The following is a 15,479-nucleotide window of genomic DNA, read 5'->3' on the forward strand; positions in this document are numbered from 1 at the left end:
TACTACAAACACACTGTACACTGGAGACTGGCTTATGCATGCAGATAAATGTTTGATTGTACTAACAGGTGTTGTACAGTGTGTCATGCATGAGGTGAGAGTCAGCGGCTGTTAAGCACAAACATGCACACAGACATCTGTTATTGACATTGCATAATGCATCAGTAACACCACTGCAGTGTTAATATGCGAGCCTGGAGCACGAGCCTCCAGTCAACTGCGCAGAGGAGTCTCACTCCACTGCATCTGACCAAGTGATTAGACTTTTACGTGTGTGTGTGTGCGTGTAGGAGTAGGAGTAGACTTATACAGTCTGTGGTCCATGTGTGTGTTGTACCTGTGATGGTGTAGGGGTAGACTTGGATAGTGTGTGTGTGTGGGTGGGGGTGGGTGTGTGTGTGATGATGTAGGAGTAGACTTATACAGTCAGTGGGACATGTGTGTGTTGTACCTGTGATGGTGTAGACTTGTATAGTGTCTGTGTGTGTGTGTTGTACCTGTGATGGTGTAGACTTGTATAGTGTCTGTGTGTGTGTGTTGTACCTGTGATGGTGTAGACTTGTATAGTGTCTGTGTGTGTGTGTTGTACCTGTGATGGTGTAGACTTGTATAGTGTCTGTGTGTGTGTGTTGTACCTGTGATGGTGTAGACTTGTATAGTGTCTGTGTGTGTGTGTTGTACCTGTGATGGTGTAGGGGTAGAAGTTCCAGGCCTTCTCTGTCACATAGAAGAAGCGCGGCACAAAGGATTTGGCCCATCCAGGCAGTTTACTGAAACAGAGAATCAGTTAGTGTGTCTACTGTTATGACTACAGTTAGTACAGCTACACATAGTGCGTTTACACATAGTACATCTACACATAGTATATCTACACATAGTATATCTACACATAGTACATCTACACATAGTATATCTACACATGGTACATCTACACATAGTACATCTACACATAGTATATCTACACATAGTACATCTACACATAGTACATCTACACATAGTGCGTTTACACATAGTACATCTACACATAGTATATCTACACATAGTACATCTACACATAGTACATCTACACATAGTGCGTTTACACATAGTACATCTACACATAGTATATCTACACATAGTACATCTACAGTTAGTATGTCTGATTATACAGTAGCACTGACAAAGAGCTCCTAAGTGGTTTTGCTGCCATTTATAGCCCAATTACCTGTAGGCCACTCAGACTGCATGACTCATTCCCAATTACACCTGTGGTGATGAATAGTGAGCGCCGTGTGGAGGTCACATGTCAGAACATGATTGAAGGCAAATGCATTGTGCGCTCACTTCCCTTCAGTGTGCAGTTGTGTGTTTGTGTGTATATGTATTTTTACTAATGAGAGCCCAATGTCCCAGAGCAATGAGAGATTAGGACAAGCCTCCACAGTGGGGACATTTCTTTACTTCTGCACAGTTTATTTAAGGATTAGGCCTTGGGTTTTTAGCGGCCTATTGAATTGCAGTTAAGGTTATTATTAGGATCATTCTTCCTCATAAAAATAAACGCTTTCTTCTGACAATCCGCACAAACAGGTTTAATACCAATGTAATAGAAGTCCTCACGGAGCTGCGAAAACCAGGGAAACTCTTAACACACAAACAGGCTTAATCAAATTATCCCCAAATGTTGTTCTGTTTTTATTTATTTTCATTGTTGCAGTAGGAAAAATCTAAAAAGCATTTCCCTACGCACTCGCACAGGACTATCCTCTTTTCTTTGTTGGCTTTGTGCCACTGTCATTTGCACCACAAATATCAGACAGTTCATTAAACCTGAAGCATTATAATGGATGTTATTTTTTTGAGTTCCAAGTATAGTTTGAGAACACTGCATACTTGGTAGACTGGCAGGAAGCATCATCCCACATACTGTACTCTGTAATCAGCAGCCGCAGGAGGACCAGTGTTTTTCCCACCTGACACTCAGACACATGCTCAAAGCTCCTGCAGGGTTTTTATTTTATTTTTTTTGCCAATTATCTTTAAAAACAAAACAAGCATGTTGACTGTCCGCTGCTGGGACGGGCCCAGGCAGGGGGCAGCTGGACTTCAGCCTGTATCTGGGTGTTACGGGTAAAAGCCTTTTTATGGCCGTCAGCTGCATAAGAGCTCAAAGATCAACAGTAATTAGACAGTATAGGTCCAGTTACTACATCAACATATCGTTCAGTGCACGAAAGATGGAACGATAGATTTTAGGTGATCAATATTTATGGGAGGTGCTTTTTCTTTGTGTTACTGTGACGGGTCTAATCAGATGTGAAAGGCACAGCTGCTCTCCATGTGCAGAATCACACGTGTGGAGCTTTACCTGTTGAGGTAGATCCTCTTCTCTGTCAGCTGACCGCGGCCGTACTCCGGGTGCACCTCAGGCTCATTCTTCATCACCTCCACCCCCTCCCCTCCTCCGCTCTGCTCACAGCTGTGCTTACTGATCATGTAGAGCTGCCCGATCTGGTACTGCAGCAGGAGACAAGAGCACACAGTTAAAGTGAATGTGCTGAGGTTTGGTCAAACATGTAAACACGCCTCAAACACGCTGCACCACTTTGGTTCAGACGGCAGAGTACTTTTATAATCCAATGCAGTCCATCAATAAGTCCATGGCATATTGGATTAAACAGAGCTCTTATGGCGAGCGGTGACAGCAGGCGCTGTGGCTGGCTGGCCACACTGCTGAGTCCTGGTTTGTGTCAGCAGACACTTACTTAGGCACAGTGTTGTATTTGCTCTTCATTTTTTAAACAGTCACTTGGTGTATATAGAAAGAGTTTCCCTGGAGTAACCAAATCAGACATGAAAATGTAATTTGGGCGCAGAGAGGATCGGAGAGGAGCGTGTGGGTCTAAACGAAGGGGAGGGACTTTGTTCTTTGCTGCAGCCCTAGTTTGTGCTGCTGCTGATGAGCACTTCTGTAAAGAGGCCTTTGGGCTTCACGCGACAAAACTGCACCCACCATTACAGCTTTGGTTCAACTGCAATAAAGTTAACTTTTGTGCTAAACCCCAAGAAGCTGTGTTTCCCCATTAAGCCTCGCACAAATAGAGTGCAGCCACCATTATGTTCTAATTCATTTTGCTGACCTACATTAGCGTGCGGCTAAAGCATTCTTCTTATTAAAAGCAGATCTGAGAAGTGTAGCTGGATATTCCATCTTTCACTGCGATGTGCACAACCGCAGGACACTCCCTCTTCCTCCAATTACTGCAGAATGTCAACATTCCCTGTTTGCTGATGGGATCTTCATGGGCCTTAATGAATCATCACGGAGGGTGCTTTCACATGTCCCGGGCGGGTGCTGCTCTCTCAGACTGAGGGACATAAACAGGAGCAGTCTTACACCATCGCTCTGGACTCTGGACTGATGCTGCGATGTGTGTGTCTGTAAATGTGTGTGCGTGTGGGTGGAGCTCACACTGACAGCCAAATGAACGATGTTTGATTAAAACAGAAAAGTGCTTCAAAGACATTTCTATTTTTACAATGATTAAACCTTAAAAGCAGAAACTTGAAGCTGCTGTGTCACCGAGGCCCCAGCCACCGCCTCTAAAACATGGCTGATCTTCCCAAAATAGGACTTCACAGCGTCTGGCTCGTGTCACAATAAAATGTCAATACTTTTGTTCTAAATAATGGAGGTGCATGAACACTGTCAAACTGCTGTTCTTTTGACCAGCTTTGAAAATGGCCCCGGCTTCAGTATTGACAGAAAAATGAGACGCTGTGAGCTTATTTACACATTATACGTGATTCAAATTGGTCATATCCGGGAACAGTAAATAGGCCTGACAGGAAATGCATTGGAGCGATGCCAGTTATAAATATTAGTACTACAGTCAGTGGTTCTCAGCACAGAAACGTCTCTTACACTTTTGTCCCGGCAGCTCAGATCTGATTTAGTTCCATCACTGAGGGTTTTCTTTTACATTTACAACAGTGTGATCCGTCCCGAGCGGTTACTGTGAGGTACAATACAACCGGCCATAAAAAAAGATTGTAAATTAAACCTAATTACTCGCAATTGCAACTGCACAATTGATAAACAATACATTTTAATAAGTCGAGGAAGGAGAATGCTTGATTTACTATGAAAACTGTCTTGAAATTCCCAAAAAATCCTACCAATTCTTGCAAAACCACTCAAAAAATCGTCAAAACCTGCTCAAAATGAACCAAAAAAAACAAAAAGTCACAATATATCATAAGAATATTTAATTTATAGCTATTGTAACTGTATGTAATGTATTTTGACATTCCCAATCCAATACAAGCGGCTTCTGGAAACGCTTCACGTGCAAATTTATTTTTAATTTGCAAAATAATGAACTTCTAAATAGTTTGGAGTCGGCCTCGTGCGGCGCTCTCTAAGGTAAGACTTTCAATTATATACCTGCCCCAACACAATACATCGTACCTCATTATACCTCACTATTAGCTTCCAGAATTGGCTCTTTTCCCTGTGTTCCGCACCAATACTGTAAACCCTATCCCGGACGCCCATTTGTCACTGTCGTCGTCGCGGTAACAGGTAGAATTGCGCCTGGCCTTGGATCTAATCTCGATGAGGGCATTCCAGTTTGAAGGGCGTCCCGTGTTTCATGTTTGCACAGTATGCCTTTCATGTGCTATTCACCGTGCACCTTTGTTTGAACGGGACAGCCGCACGACCCCCCCCCCCCCCCCCCCCCCCCCCCGGTAACCAGTCCGACGAGTTTGGGAGTCTGTAAGGGAGTCTGGCCTGCGCGCTTCAGAGGACAGATGGAGAGATGGTTTTTGCGGTCCAGGTGTTTCGCGTTGGCACGGTCTCGGTTGGCACGCGCCCGTCTGAGGCTCCGCACCGCTCGCCTCCCGTTGTGCCAGCTCCGACCGCAGAGCCCCAGGGGCCCAGCGCGCACTGCCACCGCTCTTATCGGTACATTAACACTTTGAAGATTACAAGTCGAAACAACGCTTGGGAAAAATAGTCTCTGGTGTTTGGGAACATAAAATTAAATTAAAGCCGGGTTATGTAACTTTTCTGGTGTAGGGTCGGGCACCTGCTTGTCTCCAGGGAGATTTATTACTTCACCTGGAATGTTCTGCGCATGATCAAATGAAAGATAACTTGAAATATAACACTCACAAAAAAATAGTCTTAGTTTTTTGCAAATTAGAGACATAAATTTTAATCAAACTAAAGCTGCACTACGTAACCTTTCTAGTGTAGGGTCGGACACTTGCTTGTCTCCATGGAGATTTATTACTTTACCTGGAATGTTCTGAGCATGAACACTTCAAAGATTATAACTCTAAATATAACATTTACAACATTTCTTGCAAATTAGAAACATAAGATTAAATCAAGCTAAAGACGCATTATGTAACTTTTGGCCACCTGCTTGTCTCCATGGAGATTTATTACTTCGCCTGGAATGTTCTGCGCATGAACACTTTAAAGATTATAACTCGAGATATAACATTTACAACATATCTTGCAAATTAGAAACATAAGATTAAATCAAGCTAAAGATGCATTATGTAACTTTTCTAGTGTAGTGTCAGGTACCTCCTTGTCTCCATGGAGATTTATTACTTCACGTGGAATGTTCTGCGCATGAACACTTTAAAGATAACTCGAAATATAACACTTACAAAAAAAAAAGTCTTAATTTTTTGCAATTTAGAGAAGTAAATTTAAATCAAACAAAAGGTGGATTACGTAACTTTTCTAGTGTAGTGTCGGCCACTTGCTTGTCTCCATGGAGATTTATTACTTCGCCTGGAACTTACAACTCGAAACAACCCTTGGAAAATTTGTCTTTGGTCTGTCAATTTGGGAACATAAAATGAATTTAAAGCTGCACTGTGTAACTTTTCTGGTGAAGAGGTTGCCGCTTACTGTCGCTATGGAGATTTATGACTTTGCCTGGAATGTTCCCCACATGGACACTTTACTCTGAAGGTTATAACTTGAAATAACACAAAAAATTGTGTTTGGCCTTTCAATTTGAGGACATGAAATTAAATTAAAGGTGGATCATGTAACTTTTCTGGTGTAGGGTCTGCTACCTTCTTGTCTCCATGGAGATTTGTTACTTTGCCTGGAATGTTCTGCAAATGAGCAGTTTGAAGATTAAAACTAAATATATTCGTGACATAAGTTGGGCCTGTGAGTGTGTGTGACTTTGTGCGATAGTGAACGGCAGGAGTGTCATTAAAGGTGGATTATGTAACTTTTCTAATCGGGGGGCCTCTACCTACTATCACCATGGAGATTTTGTACTTTGCCTGGAATGTTCCACCTGTGAACATTTTCAAGATAATCTTAAATCTTCAAATAATCTTTGGTCTTTCCATTCCAAGAATAATATCGGCCTGTGTGCGTCTGTGTGCGTCTGTGTGCGTCTGTGTGTGAGTCTGTGTGCGTCTGTGTGTGAGTCTGTGTGCGAGTCTGTGTGCGTCTGTGCGTCTGTGAGTGTCTGTGTGTGAGTGTGTGTGAGTCTGTGTGTGAGTCTGTGTGTGAGTGTCTGTGTGTCTGTGCGTCTGTGAGCGTCTGTGTGTGTGTCTGTGCGTCTGTGTGTGCGTCTGTGCGTCTGTGAGTGTCTGTGTGTGTGTCTGTGTGTGAGTCTGTGTGTGAGTGTCTGTGCGTCTGTGTGAGTGTGAGTCTGCGTGAGTCTGTGTGAGTTTGCGTGAGTTTTTTGTGAGTCTGCGTGAGTTTGTGCGATAATGAACGGCAGGGATTGTCATTAAAGCTGAATTATGTAACATTTCTAAACACCTGTCACCATGGACATGTATTACTTTGCCTTGATGTTTGTTTTTTTAAATTTGTTTTTAAATTGCTCATCATCAGAAAATCATCTTATTGTGAGTGGGGACGCCTCTCCACAGATCTGACCTGTAATTTGACCTGTTGTTTTCACCTGCTTGTCTCTTTTGTTAAATTTAATGAATTTAATGTGGAAGTTTTTAGGCAAAGCAGTTAAATCTCCACGGATACAAACAGACTGTGGAAAGTTCCATGGTGCAGGTTGAACTATGGGCAATTATTTCAATTCAATTCAATTCATTTATTTTTGTAACGCCCAAAATCACAACAACAGTTGTCATAATTAATCATTTAATTATGATTATAGTTTACAGCTGTTTTAACTGAAAGTCTAATTACTGTTTTTGTCTCACATTTTCATTTTGGACTCTATTAACTCTTATTCAGCCCTGTTTGCGACGCAGACCAGTTCTTGTCCTTATCTGCACTCGCACACGCCACATCAAAATTGTGACCAAACTGGAACCAAAACCAGAACCAAAACCAGAACTAAACTTGGACTTGACCAGGACTAACCGTCGCCATGGAGATGTTATTACTCCACCTGGATTATCTAACATGTATGGCATTACCGCTGTTTTTTTTTAAATTTTTCTTTGCCATGGAGCAGAGTTTAAAGACAGGGGGCGCTCTGGGACAGTTCTACATTTCCTTGTTTTCTGTTTAAATGTATTGTTTATTGTAATGATTATTTATTGTTGATTTTCTAACTTTCTTTTGGTTAAATTAATTCTCATTTAATTAAAGGCGGGTTATGTAACTTTTCTGGTGTAGTGTCAACCACTTGCTCGTCTCCATGGAGATTTATGACTTCACCTGAAATGTTCTGCGCACAAACTTTTTTTTTTTTTTGTTATCAAATGTTTATTAATTTTTACAAAAACTATATACAAACAAACATCAACATAACATAACAGGTCCAGGACAAACGAAATAAAAAAAAAAGATTTGTGCACATCTGTACATCCACATTCACTCTAGGCTTAGAAGAATCTGAAAACAATATGACATTCAATTGCCTATTGTATATATCACAAAAATGTAGTTTTAAGATCAGACACTATTTGGATCCAAAGATTAATAGTTTTCTCTTTCGCATTATGCATGCGTGCTGTGGACAATTCCAAGTAAGCAATGTCAATAAATGACAGTATCCATTGGCGGTGAGACAATGAGTGAGGGGGCTTCCATCTGACTGCAACCATTTTTTTCGCAGCTGTTAGGCCACACAGAAAAACCTTTTCTTGCTCTTTGCGCAAGCTAAGCAAAGATATGTCATTCAGAATCAAAACCATAGGTGAGCAGGGAATATTACAAGATAGTAAAAGAGAGAGACTGTTGCTTACCACCCTCCAAAAGTTAAAAACACCTGGGCATTCCCATATCATGTGGAAATAGGTACCTAATGAGTTTGTATGACATAATGTACAATTTGGGTCCATTCTGCACTTCATGTTGAAAAGTCTGCGGGGTGTCATATATGTCCTGTGAATAAAGTTCAAATGTATTTGCTGATGGTCCGGGTTCTTAGATGAGCGAAGTACAGTGTCCCAAAGTGCTTCCCAGTTAAAATCCACAGGCAGGTTAGGAATATCATTCCTCCATCCAAGATCCAGTTGTAAGGGAGCATAAGACTTTTCTAGAATATGACTATAAAGTTTAGAGATTACACCCTTTGATACGCTACCATCTACAAATCTCAGCAAAGGATGAACCTGGAGTGGAGTCTGCCATGGAACCCCATATGTTTTCATGGCTGTTCTCAACTGGAGGTAAAAAAAGAAAGAAGAACGCTGTAAATTAAACTGAATGCACAGATCTTCAAATGAAAGAAGCCCCCTATCACCAAATATATCACCGAAGGAATGAATGCCTCTGTCGTACCAATGTCTACATTGAAATTGTTTCACAGAGCAATTATTAATGAGTATGCCTTCATTGTTAAAGATGGGGGAATACAAATTACATTTAATTGCAACGCCACATACTTTTTCTGCAGAACGCCAGACTGCAATGCAGTGGGATAGAACAGGGCCAAACCGCACACGACAATTATTCGGGGAAATATTAGCAAATAATACTTCAGTCAATCCCAGTGGATGTATCAAAGATTCCTCCAAAGAGCGCCAGGCTACATCCACTGAACTGTCAAACCAGGCGACCAAAGGCCGTAGTACAAAGGCCCAGTGATAAAGTTTAAAATTGGGAAGTGAAAGTCCCCCTGCCGCTCTACTACGTTGAACTGTGGATAATTTAAGGCGAGATCGTTTACCATTCCAGATAAAGTTTGTAATAGCTTTTTGCAGCCTGTCCCAATAATGAGATGGAGGCGGCAGTGGGATCATGAAACTAAGGAAATTTATGCGAGGCAGCACATTCATTTTAATTGTTGAAACTCGCGAACGAAGAGAGTTGGGCAAAGAAGACCACCTCTCCAAATCGACTAATATTTTGGACAAGACACCTTCATAATTTGTTCTAACAATAGAGCCTAAGGATGAAGATATCTCAATCCCAAGATATTTAAACTGCTGAACAACAGGGATCCCTGCTGGTAAAGTTGAATTTCTCATAGAATCATTAAGTGGCAAAAAAGCTGATTTATCCCAGTTTATTCTGTAACCTGAAATATTACTAAAGTGGGTGAATATTGAAAGCAAATTTGATATAGATTGGGCACTCCCTACATACAGTAGAATATCGTCCGCATACAGAGAAATGTAGTGTTTTGTGCCATTGAGTACAATTGGAGCAATGCTATCAGATAAACGAATAGTTTGAGCCAGAGACTCCAGTGAGAGTGCAAACAGAAGTGGACTTAAAGGGCAACCTTGCCTGGAGCCCCTGGCAATAGGAAAAGGTGAGGAACATATTCTGCCAGTGAGTACCATCGCTGAAGGCTTATTATATAACACCTGAACCATATGTATAAAATCAGCACCCAAACCAAAAGACTGTAACAAAGACCAAAGGTACTGCCATTCCAGCCGGTCAAAAGCCTTCATGGCGTCGAGTGAAAAAACACCTAAAGGCAGTTGAGCAGTTGATGCGCCATGTATTATATGTAGAAGCCTTCTTAGGTTATCCGAAGCAGTTCTGGACTTAATAAAGCCTGTCTGGTCCGAGTTAACTAATTTAGTCATAAATGGTTGAAGTCTGCGAGATAAAACTTTGGCAAAAATCTTTATATCAGTATTAAGAAGGGAGAGGGGCCTGTAGCTGGAACATTCTTGAGGATCCTTATCTTTTTTAAGCAATAATGAAACCAATGCAGTATTAACATCTCTCGAGAAAGATCCAGCCCTTAAGGCGGCTTGAATCATCTCCAACATTAAAGGTCCGATTTGGTCCCAGAAAGCTGCATAAAACTCAGGCGGTATCCCATCGAGGCCAGGAGATTTACCCCTGTGCATATTTGAAACAGCATCTTTAAGTTCACTCAAAGTAATAGGGCAGTTAAGTTTATGCAGTTCGTCCTCAGCCAACTTGGGTAAATGTGCCCCCTCAAGAAAGTTATTACATGTTTGTTCGTCATGTAGCAGCTCGGAGGTGTATAACTTGGAATAAAAAGAGGAAAAAACAGCATTAACACCTGACGGCTCCACCACAATCTGTCCGCCAGAATCCTTAACAGAGGAAATATCTGAGAACTGCTCATCAGTCCTAAGTCTAAGAGCAAGTAGATGACTTGGTCTGGCTCCATTAAAGTAATAATGCTGTCTAGTTTTATGGATTAAAAATTCAGCACGGTGTTTAAGAATATTGTTAATCTCTTTTTTGATTAAGTCAAGTTGAAGTGCAATGTCATCATCATAACATTGCTGCAACAGATTGTCAAAGACCTTAAGTTTACTCTGTAACACATGCAGTCTGGACGTTCTGGATCTCTTTACATAGGAAGCATAACGAGTTGCATTGTTGCGAATAAAACCTTTAACCGCATCCCACAAAATTCTAGGATCGTCTACAGAGCCTTTATTAAAACTCACAAATTCTTTAAGCTCAGACACAAACTGTTCTTTAAAATTGTCATTATGAAGAAAAGTAGTGTTGAAGCGCCAACGAAGAGCGCGTGGAGGGCATGATGTTAAAGAGGCACAAGCAATTAAAGCCTTGTGGTCAGAAAGAGCAAATGGGTTGTGAGTAACTTTGGAAACATTTTGAAAGCAATTCCTAGAAGTAAACAAATAATCGATTCTAGAGAATGATTTGTGTCTAGCCGACCTATGTGTATAATCCCTTGTGCCTGGATTCAACATGCGCCACAGGTCCACCAAACCAGTCTCATTAGCCCAGCACTTAAGTGCTTCTGAAGCACGTTTTTGGTCCAAATTCTGAGAGAGACTAGATCGATCAAGGGAAGGATCGACCACAGCATTAAAATCTCCACCTACGATAAATTTAAAGCTAGGCAATTCAAGCATTATTTTTGTAAGACGATCAAAAAATTGTTTCTCAAAAATGTTGGGGGCATATAATGAAACAAAAGCTATGTCTGTTCTTTCTATATTCAATTTTGCAATAGCAATCCTGCCTAAATTATCAGACCAGCAGTCTAAAAGCCTAAACTGCAAGTTACGGCGGCAGACAATTGCTACACCTTTGGATTTATTGGATGCAGAAGAAAAAGCTAGAACCTTATAAAATTTGCTTGCAAGACGGTTTATATCACTTTTAACTAAGTGAGTCTCTTGAAGCATTGCAATTTGGACATCTTGACTATGAAGATAATTTAAAATAGCAACTCGTTTTACTGGATTATTTAGACCCCCTACATTAAGAGTTAAAATTTTCAAATGAGTGGTATTAGACATTCAAGTAGTAAAGTGAAAAGAACAGAGTACAGATTACACCTTAAAGAAAAAGTCCTGGACCTGAACAGAACAAAACACATAAAAAAAGTAAGAACACAAACTATACTATAATACAAACAAAAAATGAGGAGAAGATAAGGATTAACCATATCTAACACTCCCATGGAGGAGGAGGAAAAAAAAAAAACACCCCTAAACAGGCAATGCTTAGGAAATAAAACTAAAAGGCTCCCAAACCTACATGAATCACTCCTCCCTGCCCGTCTCAGATTATATAAAGTTCCAACTATATGAAAATATTGTTTTTTAATAATAATAATAATATTAAAATCACCACATTAAGTACACCTTCCGTATTTACTATGTTCAAGGTTATTCAAATGAAAAGTGAATATAAAAATTACAAATGAAATATCAAACATAGACCAAAAGGCATAAAAGTCAATTAAACACTCACCACCATCTCACATACATCATAGTGACATCAATCATCTTCATTGCGGTTCATAGAGCTCACAAGAAAAGCCCTAGCCAGCTTGGGCTCCGTGAAAGACTTCTTAACCCCATTCACCTCAAAAGACAGAACTGCAGGGAATGCCATGCGAAACCGAATATTCTGCTTGATGAGATCTGTGCAAATCGAATTAAAAGCTCTCCTGGCGAGTCGTACAGAAGGTGGTATGTCCGGCACGATGCGGAGAGGACGGTCTTCATGACGCAAATCACCCATACGTCTTGCGGTGGATAATATCGTGGTTACGTCCCTGGAGCGGTGGAACTTGATAATGACGGGGCGGGGGTGGCCGTCTGCTGCGGGCGCACCAAACCCTCGGTGCGCCCGGTCAATGGAGATCTCTGAAACGGGCAGCTGCAGGAGTGTGGGAATGAACTTTTCAAAAAATGCAATAGGGTTTGCCCCCTCCGCAGCCTCCCTCAGATTCAACAGGCGAATATTATCCCGTCTTGAACGGCTTTCAAGATCCATAACTTTGGCCGCCAGCTCCGCATTGGATTTAGCTAGCTCACCCACTCTCACTCTCAGCGGCGCAACGTCGTCTTCCAGCGCCGAAATGCGTGCCTCCGCCTCAACTTGGCGACTTCCAATAGAGTCACAAACAGCAGCAATCTCATCAATACGTTTAATAACGTTGTCAATTTTGCCATCTAGTGACAGATCCAACTTGGCGATAGACTGATTCATGACAGCCTGAGTGCGCGTAGCTTCAGCCGCAATCGTGTCGGAGATGTGCTTTAGCAAGGCCTGAGTGGAAAGTTCACCTGTGGTAATGGCGGAGCTGGCGTCGTCCGAAACAACATCCTCCGCAGACTCACGAGACGGCTCAGCCCGTGTTTGTTTAGTACCTTTAGGCATTGTGCAAGTTGCGTTAATATTCTGTACCGGAAAAAATGTAATTGGATATAGCACAATTATAATATCAGGAGACCGACAGGGAGAGAGCGAAAACTCAACCTATCACGCTGACGCCATCTTGGAAGCCAAGTCCAATCTGCGCACAAACTTTTTAAAGATAATAATCCGAAATATAACATTAAATTCACAGCGTCTGGCTCGTGTCACAATAATTTCTTGCAAATTAGAAACATAAGATTAAATCAAGCTAAAGGTGCACTGTGGGACATTTCTAGCGTAGGGTCGGCCACTTGCTTGTCTCCATGGAGATTTATTCTTTGCCTGGAATGTTCTGCGCATGAACACTTTAAAGATTATAACTCGAAATATAAAACTTACAAAAAATAGTCTTAATTTTTTGCAAATTAGAGATGTCAATTTAAATCAAACTAAAGGTGGATTACGTAACTTTTCTGGTGTAGGGTCGGCCACCTCCTTGTCGCCATGGAGATTTTCACCTGGATTATCTAACATTTATGTCATTACTGCTGTTTTTTTGAGTTTTTCTTTGCCGAGGAGGAGAGTTTAAGGCCAGATTTACTTATTTTCTGTTAATTAATTTTCTCTTCTCTTTCTGTTATTTATTATTTATTATAATTATTGTTTATTGTTGATTTTCTAACTTTTTGTTGTTTAAATTAATTCTCACTTTCAGCCCGAAGACGCAACTTCTGCTTTACAAAAAACAAAAATATCAAACTGACAGAAAACACAGCTCTCCTTTCAACAGATACGACTCACCTGCTTGTCTCTATGGCGATAAATAAATGTAACGCAATACTACGGAACATTACAGGCAGAGCAATAACATCTCCATGGAGACACGCTGCAGCACAGTAGGTAGCGGCTCCCTGTTTGCGTCTATGGCGAGAGATAAGTTTAACGTAATACTGCAGGAAATTATAGGCAAAGCTGTAATAATCTCCATGGAGACGAGCAAAGTTACAAAATGCATCTTTTAAAATCTCACTGGGTTGCAACTTTTGAACATGATATTGCAAGTAATTTTGATTTAATTGCATTTTAATACTCTTTTAACCCTGATAACACACATTTTAACACATTTTTAACCCCAAAAAAGTGCGTTTTAGTGGAAACTGCACTTTGGCGCGTTAAAACCATGTATATTTTTGTCATTTCTAAGCAAAAAAAGTAGTGTCCTGCTGCTAAAGTGGTAAAGTCACAGTACTTACCTCCTCCACTGTGAGAGGCATGCATATTCTGTACTCTTTCATCAACATGGTGCTGCGGTGAAGTGGCCTGCTCTGCCTCTGCGTCTCTCTCTAGCGCTGCTTTAGTTGCACAGCATGGACAGGTTTAGACAGGCTAGACTTGTGACCTCCTTTTTCTTTTGTTTTGCTTGTGTCAGTCCACACATACACACAACACACACACGCCTTCTCTTAACTGTCCTCTTGTTTCCGAACTTGTTTCCACTTTCTGTTCCTCATTTAATCTGCCGCATTTCTCGTAAACCGTCGTAACTGCTTTCTGTCTTTTCTCTCGGGGCTGTTTACTTTCTGTTTTGCCTCTCAAAAGGTGCGTTTGAAATATCCTCCTCCTCCAACGACTACCTCTACCTGCTCCCTGCCCCTGCGCTCGTATTTGCGCTTTATAGCTGTGCAGTTTTCTCATGTGGAACCCCGGCGCTCCTCCCTCTCTTCTCGCTTGTTGCTTCTAGTCCCTTTCGACAAATTCCACGGCCACAGTTCTGTCCTTATCGTCGTTTTTTGCCCCCGCCCACTGTACTTAGTTTACTTCCTTCTCACCTTCGTCACCCCCTCCCCTCAAGTCCTCCCTGTGATCCTTATCTGCTCACTGTTTTCTGCACAGAGCTATTTTTAACCCACAATGCAAAGCAAATTTCACAAGTGCTTCTCAAATAGCGCATTGTTTAACAGCACCTGGGGTTTTAGAACGCGACGTAATGACCTTGACAAACAAAATAACTTGTTTTTTTATGTGGCAAAAATGTCAAAAGCTCAGACTGACATGGGCGGTGCATTCATGGGCTTAAACTTTCTTTCATAGGCGACATTTTGAGGACTTTTCACAGTTCAGAAGAGGGAATTTGTTGTTTTAAATTGTTGCTCGCTATGGCAATAGTCCAAATTTTTCGTCATTCCGAAACCTGTAGATAACAAAACGTACTCCAGTACTTTTATTTCACAGTATTACTCAAGAAGGAGTACGAAGTAGGGGCCCAAAATTGTGTTTTCTGCAAAAATACAAAGACTAACCAAAACTTTTACTCACTACTTTTTAACTTTTTTACTTCTACTTGAGTAATATTTGAATTTAAGTTGAAGTATTTGACAGTGTAATAGTACTATTATACGAGTAAAAGTATCGGTTAGTCTTTGTATTTTTGCAAACACCACATTTTCTTGATTAAATCCTTCTTCTTGAG

At 41.1% G+C, this 15,479-nt stretch overlaps 1 protein-coding gene across 1 annotated transcript in view; it reads right to left on the reverse strand.

Annotated features, from left to right (window-relative positions):
- pitpnc1b (phosphatidylinositol transfer protein cytoplasmic 1b) overlaps positions 1 to 14,744 on the reverse strand; it is a 43,899-nt gene extending 29,155 nt beyond the window's left edge. The window contains exons 1-3 of the mRNA XM_033981714.2: positions 14,263 to 14,744; positions 2,348 to 2,496; positions 682 to 770 (exon numbers count right to left, since the gene is read on the reverse strand). Coding sequence (XP_033837605.1) covers positions 682 to 770; positions 2,348 to 2,496; positions 14,263 to 14,310 — 286 coding nt within the window. The 5' untranslated portion in view covers positions 14,311 to 14,744. The remainder of the gene's footprint in view (positions 1 to 681; positions 771 to 2,347; positions 2,497 to 14,262) is intronic.
- Positions 14,745 to 15,479: the final 735 nt, after the last annotated feature.

This window comes from Periophthalmus magnuspinnatus, chromosome 16 (genome assembly GCF_009829125.3).
Source record: "Periophthalmus magnuspinnatus isolate fPerMag1 chromosome 16, fPerMag1.2.pri, whole genome shotgun sequence".
Lineage (NCBI taxonomy): Eukaryota > Metazoa > Chordata > Actinopteri > Gobiiformes > Gobiidae > Periophthalmus > Periophthalmus magnuspinnatus.